We start from the raw sequence: 18,051 nt of genomic DNA, 5'->3' as shown, positions 1-18,051 counted from the left end.
CTAAAAATAAATAAATTATTACGAACACGAACATGATATTAATTTTAATCGAACATAAATACAATATTTTTCGTTTAAATTCGGTTCATTTATAATCTTAGAAATATGTAAAAAAAATAAACATTTAAAGGTGTCCATCCACAAGGATCATGATAGAGATTTGAGCCTTCCTATAAGTTGCCCACATATCCTTAATGGCGTTTGGTTTGAGAAAAAGATTATTAGTAAGTGAAATAATCTTTTCTAGGATTACACTCCACGTTTGCTTCATAAAAAAATATTATTATCGGACAATAACTTATTACTAATAGTAGTATTTGTTTTTGTTAAAATAGTGGGATGTCATTACCTCTAAAATATTAAGTCTTGAGCAATGAATTCTTTTCATATAGACCCTTTTTAATTCTTATTCTTCATGTTTTACTCATAATTATAAACATAATAATAGTATACAAGGAGTTTGATTTAGTAAAACATGAAGTAATAATTTTAAGTATTTAAAATTATTTTATATTTTTAATATTTAAGATATTAATTATTAATAATTTTATGAGGAGAAAAATGATATTATTATAAAAAGTAATTATCTAAAATAATATTTAATTTTGAGTTATTAAAAAATAGATCTTTTACGTTGAAAAACAATATATTGGTCTACTCGAGACAACAATATTATTTTTAAATTATATATTATATTTTATATAAATAAATATGATACTTATGAAAATTATTTAAAAATATAAGCTTGATATACTAATTATATTAATTATATGTTAAATATTTTTTCTCAAAAGTTAGATAGTGTAACGATTAAATATTTCACTACAGCAAAACTGTTCTACAGCGGTGTTTTGAGAGTAAACGCCACTAACTTTAAACATATAGCGGCGTTTACATTCCAAACGCCAAAATGGTAACTTTAGCGGCGTTTTTATACAAACGTCGCAATAGGGTTAATCTATAGTGGCCTTTTTAAAAAAATGCCATAAAAGAGTAATCTTTAGCGGTATTTTATACAAACGCCACAATATGGTTCATATATAGTGGCATTTATTAACAAACGCCGCAACATAGTAGTATTTTAGCGGCATTTTAATACAAACGCCGCAATAGTTTGGTATGTTTGTGGCGCTTGGGTCTAGAAACGCCGCAAAATTTAAACGTTCTATCTCCCTAACCCTTAAGCTAAATCTCACCTTTTATTTGCCCTAACATTTTATGCTCCCCGCCGTTTATTAAATCGACTCTTTACGCTCAAATGCGACTTCTTCATACCGATCACTCCCGGTCAGGTATGTTTCCACTCTCCTCAGCATTCTCTGAAGCTATCGGATCTTGCATTTTAAACCTTTTTTTCTTAAATAATTATGAAATGTTGTTGCTTGAATTGTTTAATAGGTTTCGTTTTTTCTCGGCATATTTCTGGTGATTTCAACTTGGATCTACGCGGAATAGAGGGCGTTAGGACAATGAGGGTAATTTTTTTATTCTCAGGTTGGAATCTGCAGCAAATGTTCACTGAAAGTAGTGAATAACATATTGTTTTCGGGCTTTAGTTTTGCTTGATTATTTGATTCACTTGTGTCCTTTAACAAGAATATATAGATTTCCATGCCAATGGTAGTTTTTGTATACAATATATAAGGTACAAGTAGAAAATAAACAAACATTGAACATGTAAATATTGTTCGATAGAGTGAGATAAAGTTCTGCATTCTGAGTTAAGCCATAATCTAGGGTTTTTCCTCGGAATGGTGTGGATATCCTATTGTTTGATGGACTTTATTAATTCTTTTGTTTTTGCTATGATTTTTTGGCGATTATATTTATGCCTAGTGATGTTATACAATTCTGCTATTAATATTTGTGAGTTTCCTTCCAGGTAGGTGATGTAAAAAATAAAATAGAAACTGTTCAAGGAGCAGAAATTTATTTTGCTGCACAAGAAATGCTTATCCATAAGGATAAAGTTCTTAAAGATGAGACGACTCTGTCAGAGAATAGTGTTGCTGAAAATAGATTTATAGTGATCATGTTGGCAAAGGTGAAATTAGTTATTCTCCTATTCCCCCTCTCTTTCTCTCACTCCCTCAGGTGTTTGTAAGTTCTTATCTAATGCTTCCTAACCTTGCTGGCCAGTTATGTTTGCTTGTAAGAAATACGTAAACTGAAATAAATTTTCACTCAGTTGTTGGATTCAGAAGCTATCTTAGTTTTGGTTTAGGGTTTCATTAAATCTTTTGGAATGTGTTTGTTCCCTTAGTTGCATGCTCCAAAATGTCAATTTGCTGCTAAACAAGAAACAATACTTCTTGGTATTTTTTGGGGCCATTAACCTACCTACTTGTATCCTTGTTTATTTTCATTATTTTCAATTTGGCACTGATTCTACAATGTTTTCTCTTGTGCTAGAATAAGGGTTCATCTGGTGATTGTGCAACTGCTTCAACAACTAAAGTAATATTATTATTTTTTTCACCTCTCCTGCTCTGTTTTCCATAATCTTTTTTTGAATATTAATTTAATTTAGGCATAATTGCTTATAAGCTGTTATTCTGCTATGATTTTTTTATCTATATTACTGAAAAGACATTTTCATTTGACATGACCTGAAAAAGGCATTAGGATTTTGTTTCTTAGTGGAAGATGTTTTGTTCAATACTATGATGACTGATGAGAAACAACTTGGGTAAATGCAATTTGTACATGTTTAAATCATTAAATGTTGTAGGTAGTGAATAGCGGTGCTTTAAGTATTTTAGATAAAGGGCATTGTTGAGTTGTTTTGTGTCCAAATGCTCACCATCTGACTCACAATATTGAATGATAAACAGAATGCATAATGTTGGAATCTTAGTTATTCTATTACTAACTTGGTCCTACTTTTAACATTTGTGAGTTACTTGGTTTCCTATTGTTTTCTCACCTCTTCCCTTCTAATATCACATTAACAATAAAATTGCCACCATCATAATCACTCTTCATGGACTCTGTTGGTTTTTGGCAAAAGTCCCACATTGGTTGTGTATAAGGAGGAGGGGAAATTCTTTTGTTATAAATAAAGCCCTCCTCCTCCTTAGTTAATCATCCCACAAATATAAGCCTTCTTCTATTTTAAAGGCTATTTGTATTCTTTCTCTCTTTGTAATATTTCCTCTATTAGTGAAATATTTTGGTGTTCTCTTTTATGTCTATTTAATAGCTATTGTCGGGTATAGTTGTTGTCAATTATTGTCCTATTAAAATTACTTGTCTTGGTAGTTCTGTCTAAGGAAAGTGGGTTTTAAGATGGACCATTGTGACCCCTCCTCTTTCCTGGGAATCTACCTTGGGGTGATTTTAGTACAATCGTTTTCACACTAGTCACCTAGATAATAGTTTTCAAGGTGAATCTGTTATTGGTGGAAATTAACCCGAATTTCACAACAATTGGTATCAGCGCTCTTGGTTTATTTTAGTATGCTCTGTGGTTGCGGCTTAGGCTGATCTTCCACATCAGAAAAATTTCCTTGGGATAATTGACATTCTGTATTGGCAGCTATTAAATAGAATTTGTAGCAGAAATGGCAGACGCTTCTTCATCTTCAATTTTGGCAAGAAATGCTGTGACAAATGTTAGATTTGCAGTGGAGATTTTTTATGGCACCGGTCATTTCGGCATGTGGCAAAGCGAGGTTCTAGATGCCCTATTTCAGCAGGGTCTAGACATTGCTATTGAAGGAGAGAAACCATATGATGTTGAGGAGAAAGAATGGAAGAGGATCAATAGAATGGCATGTGGTACTATTCGATCGTGTCTTTCTAGAGAGCAGAAGTATGCATTTTCTAAGGAAACTTCTGCAAGTAAATTGTGGAAGGCACTGGAGGAGAAATTTTTGAAGAAAAGCGGTCAGAACAAACTCTACATGATGGTTGAGATTGTTTTTTTTAGAGATGTGTGTGGAATTTGCCAAGGTGGAGATTTGTTGGTTTTTGGCAAAAGTCCCACATTGGTTGTGTATAAGGAGGAGGGGAAATTCTTTTGTTATAAATAAAGCCCTCCTCCTCCTTAGTTAATCATCCCACAAATATAAGCCTTCTTCTATTTTAAAGGCTATTTGTATTCTTTCTCTCTTTGTAATATTTCCTCTATTAGTGAAATATTTTGGTGTTCTCTTTTATGTCTATTTAATAGCTATTGTCGGGTATAGTTGTTGTCAATTATTGTCCTATTAAAATTACTTGTCTTGGTAGTTCTGTCTAAGGAAAGTGGGTTTTAAGAGGGACCATTGTGACCCCTCCTCTTTCCTGGGAATCTACCTTGGGGTGATTTTTAGTACAATCGTTTTCACACTAGTCACCTAGATAATAGTTTTCAAGGTGAATCTGTTATTGGTGGAAATTAACCCGAATTTCACAACAGACTCCACTAGAACAGTTTAATTAGTTAATTTTCTTTGTTGATCTACTTAATGCCATAATAATGTGTGAATCTGTTAAAACTATGCACTCTCACAAAACCATTATGCGAATTTTGATCTTCAAATTTCTTTTTGAGCATGAATAGAAATGTATTTTTTTCCTCTCTGCTATAAAGTGCGGAGTGATTTTTGGTTAGTTACTTCTGGAAAACTGTGCATGTATTTGCACAGGTTAATGAGTAGTGATTTTGGGTGCAAGTATTTCTTTCCCTTCTCTCATAGTTGATAAAATGTATTCTTTGTAGACTCCCACACAATTGTACCACCAGTGGCTCCAACACCAGCTTCTACTGCTCCAGCTGCAACTCCAGCTATGTATGTCTAGTCCAGCTGCTGATAAAATGAATTCTTATCAAATCTTTTTCAGGGCTACAACTGCACCTGTTGCTGAATCTAGTCCTGTTACATCAACTACTATAACGCGTGTAACTTACTCTCCTATAATAACTGTGAATAATGTTGAACTATGTTACATCAACTACTATAACGCGTGTAACTTACTCTCCTATAATAACTATGTTTCATATCCATAAAAAAGCAGACAACCCAACAAGCAAAAACAGAAGAAAACTCTTGTTGGTTACAGTGAGATTCATGGCCTGAAGCTCCTATACAAAGGAACCCAAAGAACAAACAATTATACAAACATGTTGTCTTTACCGATAGCCAAAACCTTCTCTTGCTTGTCTTTATCAATATCTATAACCATAAACAAATTGTCATTAAAAACTTCTAATGTTGTAAATGAGACGAGACAGATCGCTAGTTATTTAAGTTTAATTCGGTCAAAGTTCGATCAGCATTCGAATTGAATAGACTTAATTTCAACTCAAGCTTTTACTTGATATGTTACTCAAAAAGTTTGCAAGTAACTCAAAAAAATAATATAGTAAATTTTTATTTCTAAAATTAAATTATTTATAACATTAATATTTATATAAATTTTTAAAAAATACAATATAAAACTTTCGAATTGCCCGTCCAGCTCAGTTGGTAGAGCGCAAGGCTCTTAACCTTGTGGTCGTGGGATCGAGTCCCACGGTGGGTAATTCATAATTCTGATTGTCGGAGGTCTTTCACGGAAGCTACTCTCAACCTGGCGTTGGGGTAGCCTACTACCTTACCTCCCCCTCACCCTATTACATATATGAATAGGGTCAGCTAATTTTTAATATAAAACTTTCATGTACTTAAAGTTCAGGTTCGAACTTGAATCAAGTTCGAGTTAGAACTTCAATTGAGCTAAGTCTAAGAATGTTTAGAGTTTAGATTTTTTCGAACTCAAATCTTGCTTAAATTTTTTATTTCTAATCGAGCTTGAAAATTTTAAGCTTGAGAGCTTTCAAGTCGTGTCGAGCTTCAATTTTTATTTTGATTTCGAATTGACCTTGACAATTTTAAACTCATGAGTTTTCGAGTCGAGCTTAGCTTTAAACTTTTCAAATCGAGTTTGACAATACTCAAGTTCGACTCGACTCATTTACAATCATAAAAATGCCTTCAACCCGCCACGTGTTTATCAGAAGTCCTAAACCAACTACCTCCACTTGATCTTTGTATGAACTTATCATGAGCCTTACAACGTGTATGAATTAGGTGTTTATGATATTTGTTTACAACATTCCGGCGAGAATTCATTGATGATGGTTGAGAAAGATAATTTGTAAATCAGGCTAGGGTGTTGAATTTGTTCTCATCTAAAAGAAACAACTCTAGATTTGGGTTCGTGTATATTGAAGATGTTAAGAAAGTCGGTAGGAATTCTATATCCAAATTTCGTTTGACCCGACCCTAAAATTTGCAGTACAATTTGTTTAGTAAGACCATTCGTACTAGTATATGCTCCTGTGGAAGTTTTTGAAAGAACTATCAAATTAAACCACATTCAGTATAAAAAAGAAGCTTGTGCATCCATGATGTGCAGAAATCCTCAGACATCCAAACTATATTACATATATACACACTATATTACATATATACACATGACTTGCAGGAACAATGGCTCACCTCGATAGCACCCCGGAATTTTTCGAAACCAAGGTTTCAGCCTAATTGTCCTTTCCTTTGACTCACCATGCGATGTGCTGCCGTTATAGTTCTAGTTACAGTCACAGAGCATTGTTGATCTCGTCTCACCTCTGGATACGAGGCATTCCTGCAGGTTTGTCAGCTACAGACACACTGTCCGATTTAACCAACAAATTGCAGCTCTCTTCAGCAGTAATGGAGTGTCTGTTAGTACCATCATTCCATCTATGATTCCCCACCATTATGAAACTGCAATATCAAAGAGACTCGAGTCTGGTATGTCGGATGCACATTTAGCGGTTTGTGTCGTTTTGAATAGTATAATCTGGAATCTTCATCTTACATGTAGCCAAAACCTTTTCACAGGTTTCCTGAGATAGTTCTTTCAGAAGGTCTGATATGGCTAATTGGTGCTTCTTCTTTAGCTCATCAATCTCCATTTGCTGATTAAACACAGAGACTCGAGTCTCTCTGTTATTGCCTTCACTCCTGATTCAGCATCCTTTAATGGCTTGCAGTTCTCATTCGAAAAATGTTTTCGATTAGCATCATTTTCTTTCCCATGACCATCATCGTCCCCACCATTGTGATGTGTGAACTCATTGTCAAGTCGTCCGGATGAAGTACTACTGTTTATTTTACCTCCAATTTCATAGCTATCATGAGATTGTTCATTCAGTTCAATCATGCTATTTGCAGACCATACAAAATCCACTCGAAAAGCAACATTTGAGCCACCTAAACTGGTCGAAGAGTTTCCACCAGCTGCCTTGAGTGGCTCAGACCAGAATCTTCTACCAGAAGGTAATCTCTCTGATGAGATGAGGTCAGCTCATAAGCCAATGGAGATCCATCACCCTTATTTTCTGAAAGATAGTTCCCAGAGTTTGCAACTTCTCCCAAAGTATTATCACTAAGAGTTTCTTTTGGAACCCAATCAGGAATATGAGACCGGATTTCTGATTCAATCATTTTGGAAATTGTTGAAACATATGGATCTGTCAAGTCCAACTCTTCAACCATTTCTCGAGCAACTGCTGTCGTTGTATCTACTTCAATATCAAAGGAGGGAATGGATGTTGCGGATATGACCTAGTTCCAGTGGGAAGTGTTAGAGTATAACCATAGACCAATCATATGATGATTGTAATAATACTTTTATTTACCGATTTTATTGAATAAAGGCATTGCCACTATTATTTTCATTTATATATATGTGTTTAACATAAACTGAAAGATAATAAAATCCATATAATGACATAATTGTTATTATTAAAAGATCCATAGTCAAGTATTATTATGGGCATGGACAATAATAATACGCTTAAGACTAACATGTTATTGATTGATGACAATGAGTTGTTATTGATATAGAGATGTCAGAATTAATACATGATTATATTGTTAGAGAACAATGTATTGGATTGACCGACCACGAGCATATGTCTTGGATTATTATGTGACAGTCATAACATTGCTCATGGTGATAACTATATATGATCCTCAGACTTGAGATCAATACTATCCCAACATATCTTGTTGTATGTTTTGATGAAGCTAAACAAGTTCCATAACTGGTTGCTCTATAAAGACTGTTATTGAATATATCTCAATATATGTAGTGGGTGTGTATGATTAAGATATGATTTTTCCTTCCTACATAATAGGAAATATATCACAAGCCACTTGATTGAGTAAGACTAGAAACGTATGGCCATGATCGAATAAGTTAATATGAGATATCATAAACTATTCGTTAATTAAAGTCTACTCTAGATATCAAGAAACAATAGATGGGCTATACAAGTGTAACTATTCCAAGACTTGTGCATATTCTAGATATAAAGGACATAAGGATGTAATACATAAAAGAGTAATCACCAAGATGATATGTCGAATCATATTTTCTTGTAACTTAGGTGACAATGATATATTGCTAGATGTCACTCATTGTATGTAATATTAGAATTGTTCTAATAATTACTGTTAACGTTACAAGAACCTATAAGGTCACACCCTAGGATTGAAACGAGCAAAGATGTACAATTGTTGTACGTTACTAAAATATATATCTAGAGTTAATTAAATATATGTTTTAATAATCCTGAATATTTAATTTTAATTAATTAAATATAGATTTAATTAATTTGAAATAATAAAATCCCTAATATGATTAGGGTAACTTGAATATAAGAGGATTATTAAATTTCAATTAATTAAATATAGATTTAATTAATATGAAATAATAAAACCCTAATATGATTAGGGTAACTTGGCTATAAAAGGGTGTGTTAGGTCTAGCAGCCATTGAACAACACACATCAAAACCTTCAGCCGTTTTCTCTCAAAAGAGTTTTGGGGAAAACAAAGATTACACTCAATTGGGTGAACTGAGTAGAGGCTGAGACGTGATTTCGTGGAGACTTAAGATTCGAACCGATCTACACAGCCAGTATTCACTGTTGTCCTTGCTGTTTTTCAAGGAACCCACTTTAAGTATTCGCATCTCTTCATCCCGATTTCAGTTTTTCGTACTTGGATCGTTGGTGAGACCGTCGAGTTTTGTTTCCGCTGCGCCATGGGGTGCGCCGATGTTCCCAACAGGAAGCATCTCAGTTTTCAATAAGAAAAACGACTGTGAATGCGAATGAATGAAATATTTCCTTACCTGTAGAATCCGATATACGTAGCTTAAGAAATATCATGTTAACGTAATTCCTCTAACCTTGCACTTTGACATCCACGCCTGTCTCAGATAAGATCCTTGGTATTTACCCTTAAATTAGTCTGATCAGAAGTATTATCTGCATTTATCATGTAAAATTGAGGCTAAAAAAATACTCAAAGCCTTCAAGCTCCAAAAAATTGCTCTAGAATTCTACCTGAAGACTGGACATTAGCTTGTAAAGAACAACCTACATTGTCATTTTCCTCGTCAGGTTGAAGAAATGGATCCCTTAAAGGCTCCTTTGCAGACAAACGATCTGAGACTTTAGCAAGACATTTTTCAATAAATAACTTCACTCTAGGATCCGTCACTTTCCCCAATGCTGCTGGCTTTATTCCCTGCCGAAGGAAGGAACAAATCATGAAGCAAGATGGATAAAGGGTTTATATTTGATATTCTATACATTGATGGTAAGTAATATGCCTTACCGATGTCACTTTCTTGTATGTTTGAGCTGCATTAGCACATTCAACATATGGGTGCTAGAAAATTACTAACTCGAGCAAGCACATGCCGAAAGAATAAATATCTACAAGCTCATTGTATTCCTCCTCGTAGAGTTCCGGTGCCATAAACTCGGGTGTGCCTACATGACATCAACACTTGCTTTATCATTTGCATTTATATATCAGCAATAGTTCTGAATCTTGTAGTATTGACAGTATTTAAGGACATTATGATCCCCACCGATAACACTATGTGCATAACGGGCCTGGTGAAGAATAGCAGCCAACCCTAGATCTCCGATCTTCACCTCACCTTGGTTACCATTGACAAAGATGTTATCACATTTCAGATCCCGGTGAATCACCGGGGGATCGTGACTGTGAAGATAGAGAAGACCCTCCAAGATCTGCCTAGACCAGTTCTTCAATGCCCTCAAATCGACATGCTTATGCTTCTTTCAATACCTACACAATCAAACAAACTCAAACTTTTCCATAAAACCGAAACAATATGGGAAACTTCAAACACAAGAAAACATCCTGCCCGAGAAAATCGAGAAAGACTTACTGCCGCAATGTTCCTGAAGTGAAAATCTCGGTGATGAAGTTGATATGTTCATTTTTGGTATCAACCCAGGAATTGTAAAATTTCATTATGTTCTTATGCTTCAATGTTTTAAGTAAATGAACTTTCGAATAAAGGCATTCGAAATCTTCCGAATGTCGCAAAAGATCCGTGACCTTAACCTGATTCCATGCTACTTCTATACCTTCAAGTTCATCAAATGCCTTGTACCTAAGTTCCCACAACTTAATCAAGGATTCAACAAAAGCTTAAACTCGCAAATTAAGCCTCAAAATGTATTCCAATACAACACCCATATATCTTCAAGTTCATCAAATCCTGGAAATCAAGGATTCAACAGTAGCTTAAACTAGAAATTAAGCCTCAAAATGCAGTCATAAACCCCAAACCTATAAACTATGAAAAAAAGGGGAAATCAAAGGATACACCTTCTTGAAAGCTCCTCTTCCTAAGACCTTCTTGTACTGCAAGCAATCAATTCGGAAGAAAAAGAAAAAAAGAAGCAACCCATTAAAGGTAACATCAATTAAAGCTAACCCAAATGGCAAACAACATCAAATATAGTTCAAAGTGAGAGAAAACAAACCCGGCCGTAACGACCTATGGGATCAACCTCGACGAATTCAGCATCCGAATCATCTTGTTCTTGGTCGGACGTTGCCTAGAGTCTTTTCATATATATATATATATATATATATATATATATATATATATATATATAATTTTGATTTAATAGTATTTTGGTTTAGGTAAAAGTAAATATTTAAATTTAAAAAATATAAAAATTTACTAAATATTTAATCAAGTAGTTGTCTAACTAAATAATGATAAGTATGTGTTATTAAATTTTTAGTCTAATTATAATTTAGAATTTAGGTCATTGTAAGTTTAAATATTAGATAAATTAGAAGTTGTCTTGTGAATTTGGAGTTTCTTATTATAAATTTAATGTGAATACAAGATAGTATGTACAAAGTCTTTCAACTATTTGACAATGAACGCTTATACTCCTACATACGCAGTGCTTGAACTCAATTCCTCAAGAATAACAACAATCCCCTTAATCACTAAGATCGCTTGTTCATGCTGAATCTCGAATTTAAATACTTAATAAGTCTTTATATTTGTCTTAAATAATCTAATATTTTGGTTTCTGTCAATATTTAATTTTAGCTTCGACCTTTACGGACATGTTTAGTAATCACAAGTAAAACTAAGAAACAAAAAGTTTACCTCTTTAGTTGGAGTTGAAGCTTCATGGCTTATAGCTCTTTACAACAGTTTTTTTTTGTACGACAACTCAAGTTTCAAGGATGTAATTTCTGGAAGATTTCGTTCAGTATAGCTTTAGCAACTGCAAGTTTGAGCTGATTTTCAACCTTATCTTTAATCGTTTAGTTTGGTAATTTCTTTTACCGGAAAAATCATTAACCTACGACGAAAAGAGTAGTGACGTTTGTTAATTTATAAGAAGAAAAGATTTTAAAATTTCTTTTTAGAACAAAAAGATTTTAACGTGCTATATCAATTGTTCTTAAGGCGCTTAGCTGATTACAAATGATCGTAATGCAATGGAATTTAAATGTTAATGATTGTATTGTAAATCTGAAAAGTTCAATGGCTAAAAGGTATATATCTTAAAAGTTTGGTGATTATTTATTTTCTTTGTCCTGATCTTTACTTTGATAAAAATAGTTTTTGGAGATTTTCATTCTAAAATTTTGAAGTTTGGTTTTTTAATAACAAACAAAAAATAATTCGAATATAATATAAAATAAATCAAAACAGGATAGACAAATAAAACTGTCAAATTCTTCAATCAGTCCATGTATTATACAAATTTTTTATTTAGTTTTTGCGCTCTAATTTGATCATTTTATTTGACTAAATTGTTTTCTTAAGGGAATAGAAGTAACTTATAAAATTTTAAGAGGCTAAAATATAATTTAATCTTTAGTTTAAAATTTTATAACTTTTAATAGGACCAAATTGAAAATTTATGAAATAAGGGGTAAAATATAATTTTCCCATCTCTCAACCATAAACATTAGAATATAAAGGGATTAAAATTGAAAAATGACCATTTTAGGGGGGTTATGTCCCCTACTAGCCCCTAAATATGCTTCTGTTTTTTAATTTTATACTTTCCAATTTTAAAATTTCAATTCTGAACATAAAATTATATTAAATAAAATTTAAATTTTTAAGTTGTAGATTGTATTACGTCTCTAAGCTAATTATTTTAAGCTCTTTAATTTAGTCATATTATACTTTAAATTGAAATTGAAATTTAAAACCTAAAACATATAGAGATTAAAATCGACTAAAGTGATTAAATTCAAAATTTATACATAGTACATGGACTAAAAACAACATTTAACGGAGTGAAATATAAAAATATGCGAATAAAAAATTATGTGGATATATTTCAAATTTATATTTGTAAGTCAAAAGTCAACTTTTATAGAGATTTTGCCACCTCTTGGTGGAGCCAGTCCTATCTGCTGTAGATGCTACGTGGCACCTTCGTGATCGTTTCTTTTATATATATTTTACGCCAACAGAGTACGAATTTCATATATAATCGAACTTAATAATATTTAATTTAAATTTCGATATTAAAATTATAAAAAAAAATATTTTAATTTTTTAATATATATATATATTGAAATTAATTTAATTAACACAATAGACGATATATTCCTATTGATATATTTATTTCGTTTCATAATTATATCATGTCTTAACTTTTTAAAGTAATATCAATAGTTACATTTGTAATATTTTAGATTAAAGTATAAATTTTTAAAATATTGTAGATTTGAAAGATACAAAATTACGTACATAAAACTAAATCAATAAAAAAATAAAATATTTGAATTACATAAGGATTTAAAATTTTCAAAATATGATCTTTCCAACATTCTTCCATCCATCATGCTAATAGTATTAAGGGTAAATTGCTTATTTAGTCACCAATATATTACTTAATTCTTGTTTTGATTACCTAATTATTAATTTTTTTTTCAAAATCATATCTAACGTTACATTTTGATCACTCACCATAAAAAGTAATATGATGCTAATGTGGTACTATTTTATTATTTTTTAATGCTAACGTGACGTTATCTTATGGTGACATATTAACATTATCATTATTTTTTTAATAACATGTGATCTAAATTGAACCAAGATATAACAGTATGTATAATTTTAAAAAAATAATAGTTGAGTGATTAAATAGATAATTTACCCTAATATTAAATTTATCAAAATAAATAGTATTAAATCATTAAAAGATTATCATTGTCAAATTGAACTTATTATAAGAGTTGCCAATGGTTCAAGTAATTACTTGGGAATGAAGTAAGTATATTCGTTATATGATGTGCCAAGAAATAATACATATTTTTAAGTTATAATCACAATACATTTGAATTGTAATACAAGAATGAACATATTGAAAAGAGTGAACTACACATTTAGTATTTAAATTATTAATTTTTATAAAAAATATCTAAACTTTTAAATTTTTTAAAATTGTACTTAACGTTTATTTTTTTTATCTCATTATAATACATTGCCATTAAAAACTCAATGCATTTAGTACCTAAATTATTAATTTTGGTCCATTTTAGTACTTAATGTTTCAAAAAAAATCAAAATTTAGCGTAAAGTTTTTTAACAAGAGTACTACAATGAAACAAAAACTAAACGTTAAACATGAATTTGAAAAATTTAAAAGTTTAAATACTAAAACAGATTAAAATTAATAATTTAGGAAGTAAACGAGTAACTTATCCAATTGATAATTAGAATATATCCGAATTTCTGGACATATATTAGAATGAATCTGAACAGAAGTTATCGGTAGTGGCAATAGTCGACAAATAGGGAACAAAAGCTATTTGGAAAAATAAAGAGAAAATGATTGGAATATTTGTCTAAGTGTAATGGAGTTGCAATCATCATAAATGGCTAAGCTTCCACCTAATCAACCAACAATAAAGGTGAAGCACTTGTAACAGATGCTGCAAATGATTCATCCATCATGAGGTTATATGGGGATGGATGCATGCCCATAAGGCACATGGGTAGAGATGCACATAGCCGGATTTAAATCCAATCCGGATCGGATAAAAATCGATTCGATTTTTTCACTAAGCCAAAAAACCGGTTTATAAAAAAACCGGTTCGGATCATAACCGGTTTGGAGGGCCGGATGATATAACCGGTGTAACCGGTTTCGGTTTAAAAAAACCGGTTTTTAATCAGGTAAAAAATCCGGTCATCCAATTTTTTAAACCTCAGACCGGATTTTTAAACCCGACCGGATTTTTTTCTGGATAAAAAATCAGTTTTTTATCCGGTTTTTTTCAAACCGGTTTTTAATCCGGTAAAAAATCCGGTCGTCCAATTTTTTCCCAAACCGGTTATACTATCCGGTTTTAAAATATCCGATCCGGTTTAAAAAAAAACCAGTTTTTCCCAAATCCGGTTTCGGATATTTTTTTGCTCAAAATCGGATATTCGGATTTTTTGTGCACCTCTACACATGGGCATAACATGTAATGTCTTCTTCAAAACAGATTCACATGATATCAAGATGCATGCATGCATGCCCTCCATAGAATAACTTTTTAGCAAGTCAAACAACACTCGCAATAGAAATCAAGATAATAAGAATTTCTCATCCAAAAAACAACTCGAAACACCATCTTTTTCGCAATGAAACCGCATTCGATTTCTTATTTAAAGATCATCTAAGAGCATTCATCTTGTTCCTGAGATAGTAAAGTTTAGCCCTTCGCACTTTCTTCTTGTCCAGCACCTTTATCTCCTTTATATTTGGGGAATACCTGTCATCCATCGTCACCCAATCTTGTTTATGCTATGAGTATAAGCAAATCAAATAGATAATCACAAGTTATGCTGTTCGGACTCTTTGATTTTTCTTTGAGCACCTATATCCGACATATTTATGTCTAGTACATGCCGTTAGTTGATACTCACACTTGAGTCCGAATAACATAGATTAGAACTAGAAAATGCTTTCAGACTTCTTTCCATAGAAGATCACATGTGAATCATTTCAAATGGAAAGAAAGTGAAATGCATTAGGATTTAGGATCTTATGAGAAATCACAAAAATCACCTAGAAATCTCGGGGATCAATGAGTTTGAGACAGAGGGCATTTTATTCTGGAATAAAAAAGAAAAGAGTCTAATAACCGAACCCATATCTCTGAATCGGAGGATGAAAGGATGAAGTTAAAATTAAAATATTGACAAGGGGTGCTGGTTTCTAGTTTAGATCAAAAGTTTCGTTCATGTCTTATGTTTATCACAGATTCTCTTAAAACTGAGAGAGTTGAACCACAAAAAAATCCTATACCGAAACTGGGTTTACCAAAAAGGCTACTGCGAATGTTAGATCAGAGACACGCATGCTTAAAACAACTACGAGAATGCAACTTGAGCAAATTGGAAGTCAGCAAAAACTACAAGAAAGTTCATTCTTAACGCTTCACGATACACCTTTAACAGAGGAGACACTCGTGGAAACACAACGAAGAAGACACTTTTACAGTGAGTTATACATTCTTTTATCGTATCTTTAATAACATATATACTAAACTATTAGTCCAAGAAAATGTTCAAGTCTTGTAGAAACATTTGTTTCGGAGCAAAACTAATCTGGGCATTACATATTCTAGTAATAATTTATGTTCAGTACCAACCATAGTTCTTAATGCTATGTTTTTGGTTAATATAGTCAACATCCATATTATAACACAACTAGTGACACAAAATCTTGGCATTTTACCCCTACAACAGGTAATCTGGTAGAACAGTAGCATGCTTTCTTTCCAGGTAGATAAATTGAATCTTAAACAACATACTTTTCGAGGGAAGAGCATAAGGTTGAATGTTACTTACAATGGGAAGAGAGATTCAACCCCAACTCCGGCTACCATTCTCCGTATACGGAATGTAGTATTCAGGCCAGCATTACGTCTTGCGATAACAATGCCTTTTATTGTTGAAAGGCGCCGCTTGTTTTCAGGTACTTCCTGCTCTCACCAACAGAACACTGGTTACCTTAACCAGCTCGAAAATATGTTAACAATCACGTGTAGTAATAACACCTCAAATGCGTAACGTGTCATACCACTTTGAGTTGCACAATGTAGCCAGGTTTTATCTCAGGTATCTCCCTTTGACCCTTCACTTCCTCCACTGATTCCTTATCCACAATCTGCAAACACGGAATTCATACAATTCAAAACCGGAAAGAATTAACTCAGTCGACTCATATATACATCATCACAGCAACCAGCAGGTCTGCGATTTGAATAAAAACAAGAAAAACAACAACATTACAAAAGGAACAAGGAGCCTTCCTGCATTATGTGCTTGGCAGTTTTATCAAGTCTCTTAAATTTAATTCGAGTCGGCACATCGGCAACAGGCTCGTGAGAATCCATATTAGGCAAAGCAGCTGTTATCATATATCTGCTTGAAGATGAAGACATAATTGCAGCCAAAGGAGACAAAACTGGAAACGAACAAACGCCATTTGCTTGGGATCCGAATGTTGTCTGCTAAAACAAATTCCAAGCTTACATCAAAATTAGACTTACAAAAACACGAGAAAACAACGTGAATTGGAAATTTTCAACCTAGTAACATTCTAAAATGCATATTGTACTTTTTAAAAAAGTAGGAAAAATGACATTTTGAAGCAAGAAAATTATTTAAGCAACAAAACCCAGAAAAATTAAAGCAAAGAAAAAAAGAATTCATACTCCTATAAACTGCAGGAGATGATTCCTGGAAGATTTGAATGAATTGTTGGTTCCTTGGACTACATTGCTGCTACTTTGTGAAGGCAGATAAGCTATTGCTGAGGATTTGATATGAGCACTGCTCCATCTGGAAAAACCTTGTCGTTGACCTAAACGGATACTCCCACCAATGAACGACTGCATTCTAGCTCCTCACCCCCGTTTGGTTGATGAGAAAACGCGAGAAAGTGATGGGAAAAAGAAAACGAAATTCCGGCCAACCAACAAGGCCGCTGCTCAAAACCCTACTAGAACGAACAGGGGTTAGTAATCAGACTGTGTTATGACAAATATACCCCTATTTTGGTATAGGATTTGCTGGATTGAACCTGTTGTTTGTCAAACTACTTTCACTATAATACAATCTCATTCCAGCCCAGCCCATTATATCTTCTAACTCAAACATAAAAAGGGCAGATCACATAAATGACTACTAAACGTTTAGGATGCTTGTTTTTGGTCATTAAACTTTATAAAATTATAATACAATCACTATACTTTTATAGTCACTATTATTGTCAATTGCGGTAAAAAAGGATGGTATGACACATTATCTTTTTCTTGCATGGTTGAATCTTCTCTTTTAATACTTGATTTGAAGGCTATTGTTCATCACCTAATAACTCAGTTCCGCACTCACAAAGTTTTAATTATATAAAAATGAACTTTAGAAATATTAAAACCACAATCACCATCAAAAGACGATCAAAACATGCTTTACCACACATTATAACACTCGTAAAAAACTATACTTTTGTGAGACTAAGAAAAGTATGTTTGAGAGCCGAATTGGGAAAAAATAATGAATCAGAGAAATAAATAAATAAATTATATATATATATATAATGCATATACTACGTGTCAAAGATATGTCAGTATAAGTACAAGTCAAGTTGAGTAGTAGTAATTATGGGTGTACATTTATGGATATCAGATATTATCTCATCTTAAATTT

At 32.6% G+C, this 18,051-nt stretch overlaps 2 protein-coding genes, 1 non-coding gene and 1 pseudogene across 4 annotated transcripts; 2 read left to right on the top strand and 2 right to left on the bottom strand.

The window, feature by feature from the left end:
* The first annotated feature begins 1,258 nt into the window (after positions 1–1,258).
* On the top strand, positions 1,259–5,049 carry LOC120172216 (ubiquitin receptor RAD23d-like). The gene is made up of 8 exons (XM_039179737.1): positions 1,259–1,292; positions 1,399–1,475; positions 1,883–2,044; positions 2,095–2,151; positions 2,264–2,315; positions 4,706–4,775; positions 4,828–4,885; positions 5,002–5,049. The coding sequence occupies exons 1-8, from the start codon at positions 1,259–1,261 to the stop codon at positions 5,047–5,049; spliced, it is 558 nt and encodes a 185-aa protein (XP_039035668.1).
* A 386-nt stretch (positions 5,050–5,435) lies between these two features.
* Positions 5,436–5,508, top strand: TRNAK-CUU. The gene has a single exon. It is a non-coding gene; the product is annotated as a tRNA-Lys (tRNA).
* Positions 5,509–6,748: 1,240 nt separating this feature from the next.
* On the bottom strand, positions 6,749–10,347 carry LOC120172233 (annotated as a pseudogene).
* Positions 10,348–14,915: 4,568 nt separating this feature from the next.
* Positions 14,916–17,338, bottom strand: LOC120172185 (50S ribosomal protein L19, chloroplastic-like). 2 transcript variants are annotated; one of them, XM_039179713.1, is made up of 5 exons: positions 17,058–17,338; positions 16,653–16,853; positions 16,421–16,507; positions 16,189–16,322; positions 14,916–15,107 (listed from the first exon to the last, which is right to left on the bottom strand). In XM_039179713.1, exons 1-5 carry the CDS (start codon positions 17,238–17,240, stop codon positions 15,008–15,010), a joined length of 705 nt encoding a protein of 234 aa, XP_039035644.1. In that variant the 5' UTR covers positions 17,241–17,338; the 3' UTR covers positions 14,916–15,007. The 2 variants fall into 2 exon arrangements, with proteins under 2 accessions (XP_039035644.1, XP_039035646.1); XM_039179715.1 differs by having other exon boundaries at positions 16,653–16,850.
* Positions 17,339–18,051: the final 713 nt, after the last annotated feature.

This window comes from Hibiscus syriacus, unplaced genomic scaffold (genome assembly GCF_006381635.1).
Source record: "Hibiscus syriacus cultivar Baekdansim isolate YM2019G1 unplaced genomic scaffold, ASM638163v2 tig00111847_pilon, whole genome shotgun sequence".
Lineage (NCBI taxonomy): Eukaryota > Viridiplantae > Streptophyta > Magnoliopsida > Malvales > Malvaceae > Hibiscus > Hibiscus syriacus.
Note: the sequence above shows the minus strand (reverse complement) of the source record. Positions and strands in the feature narration are given on the sequence as shown.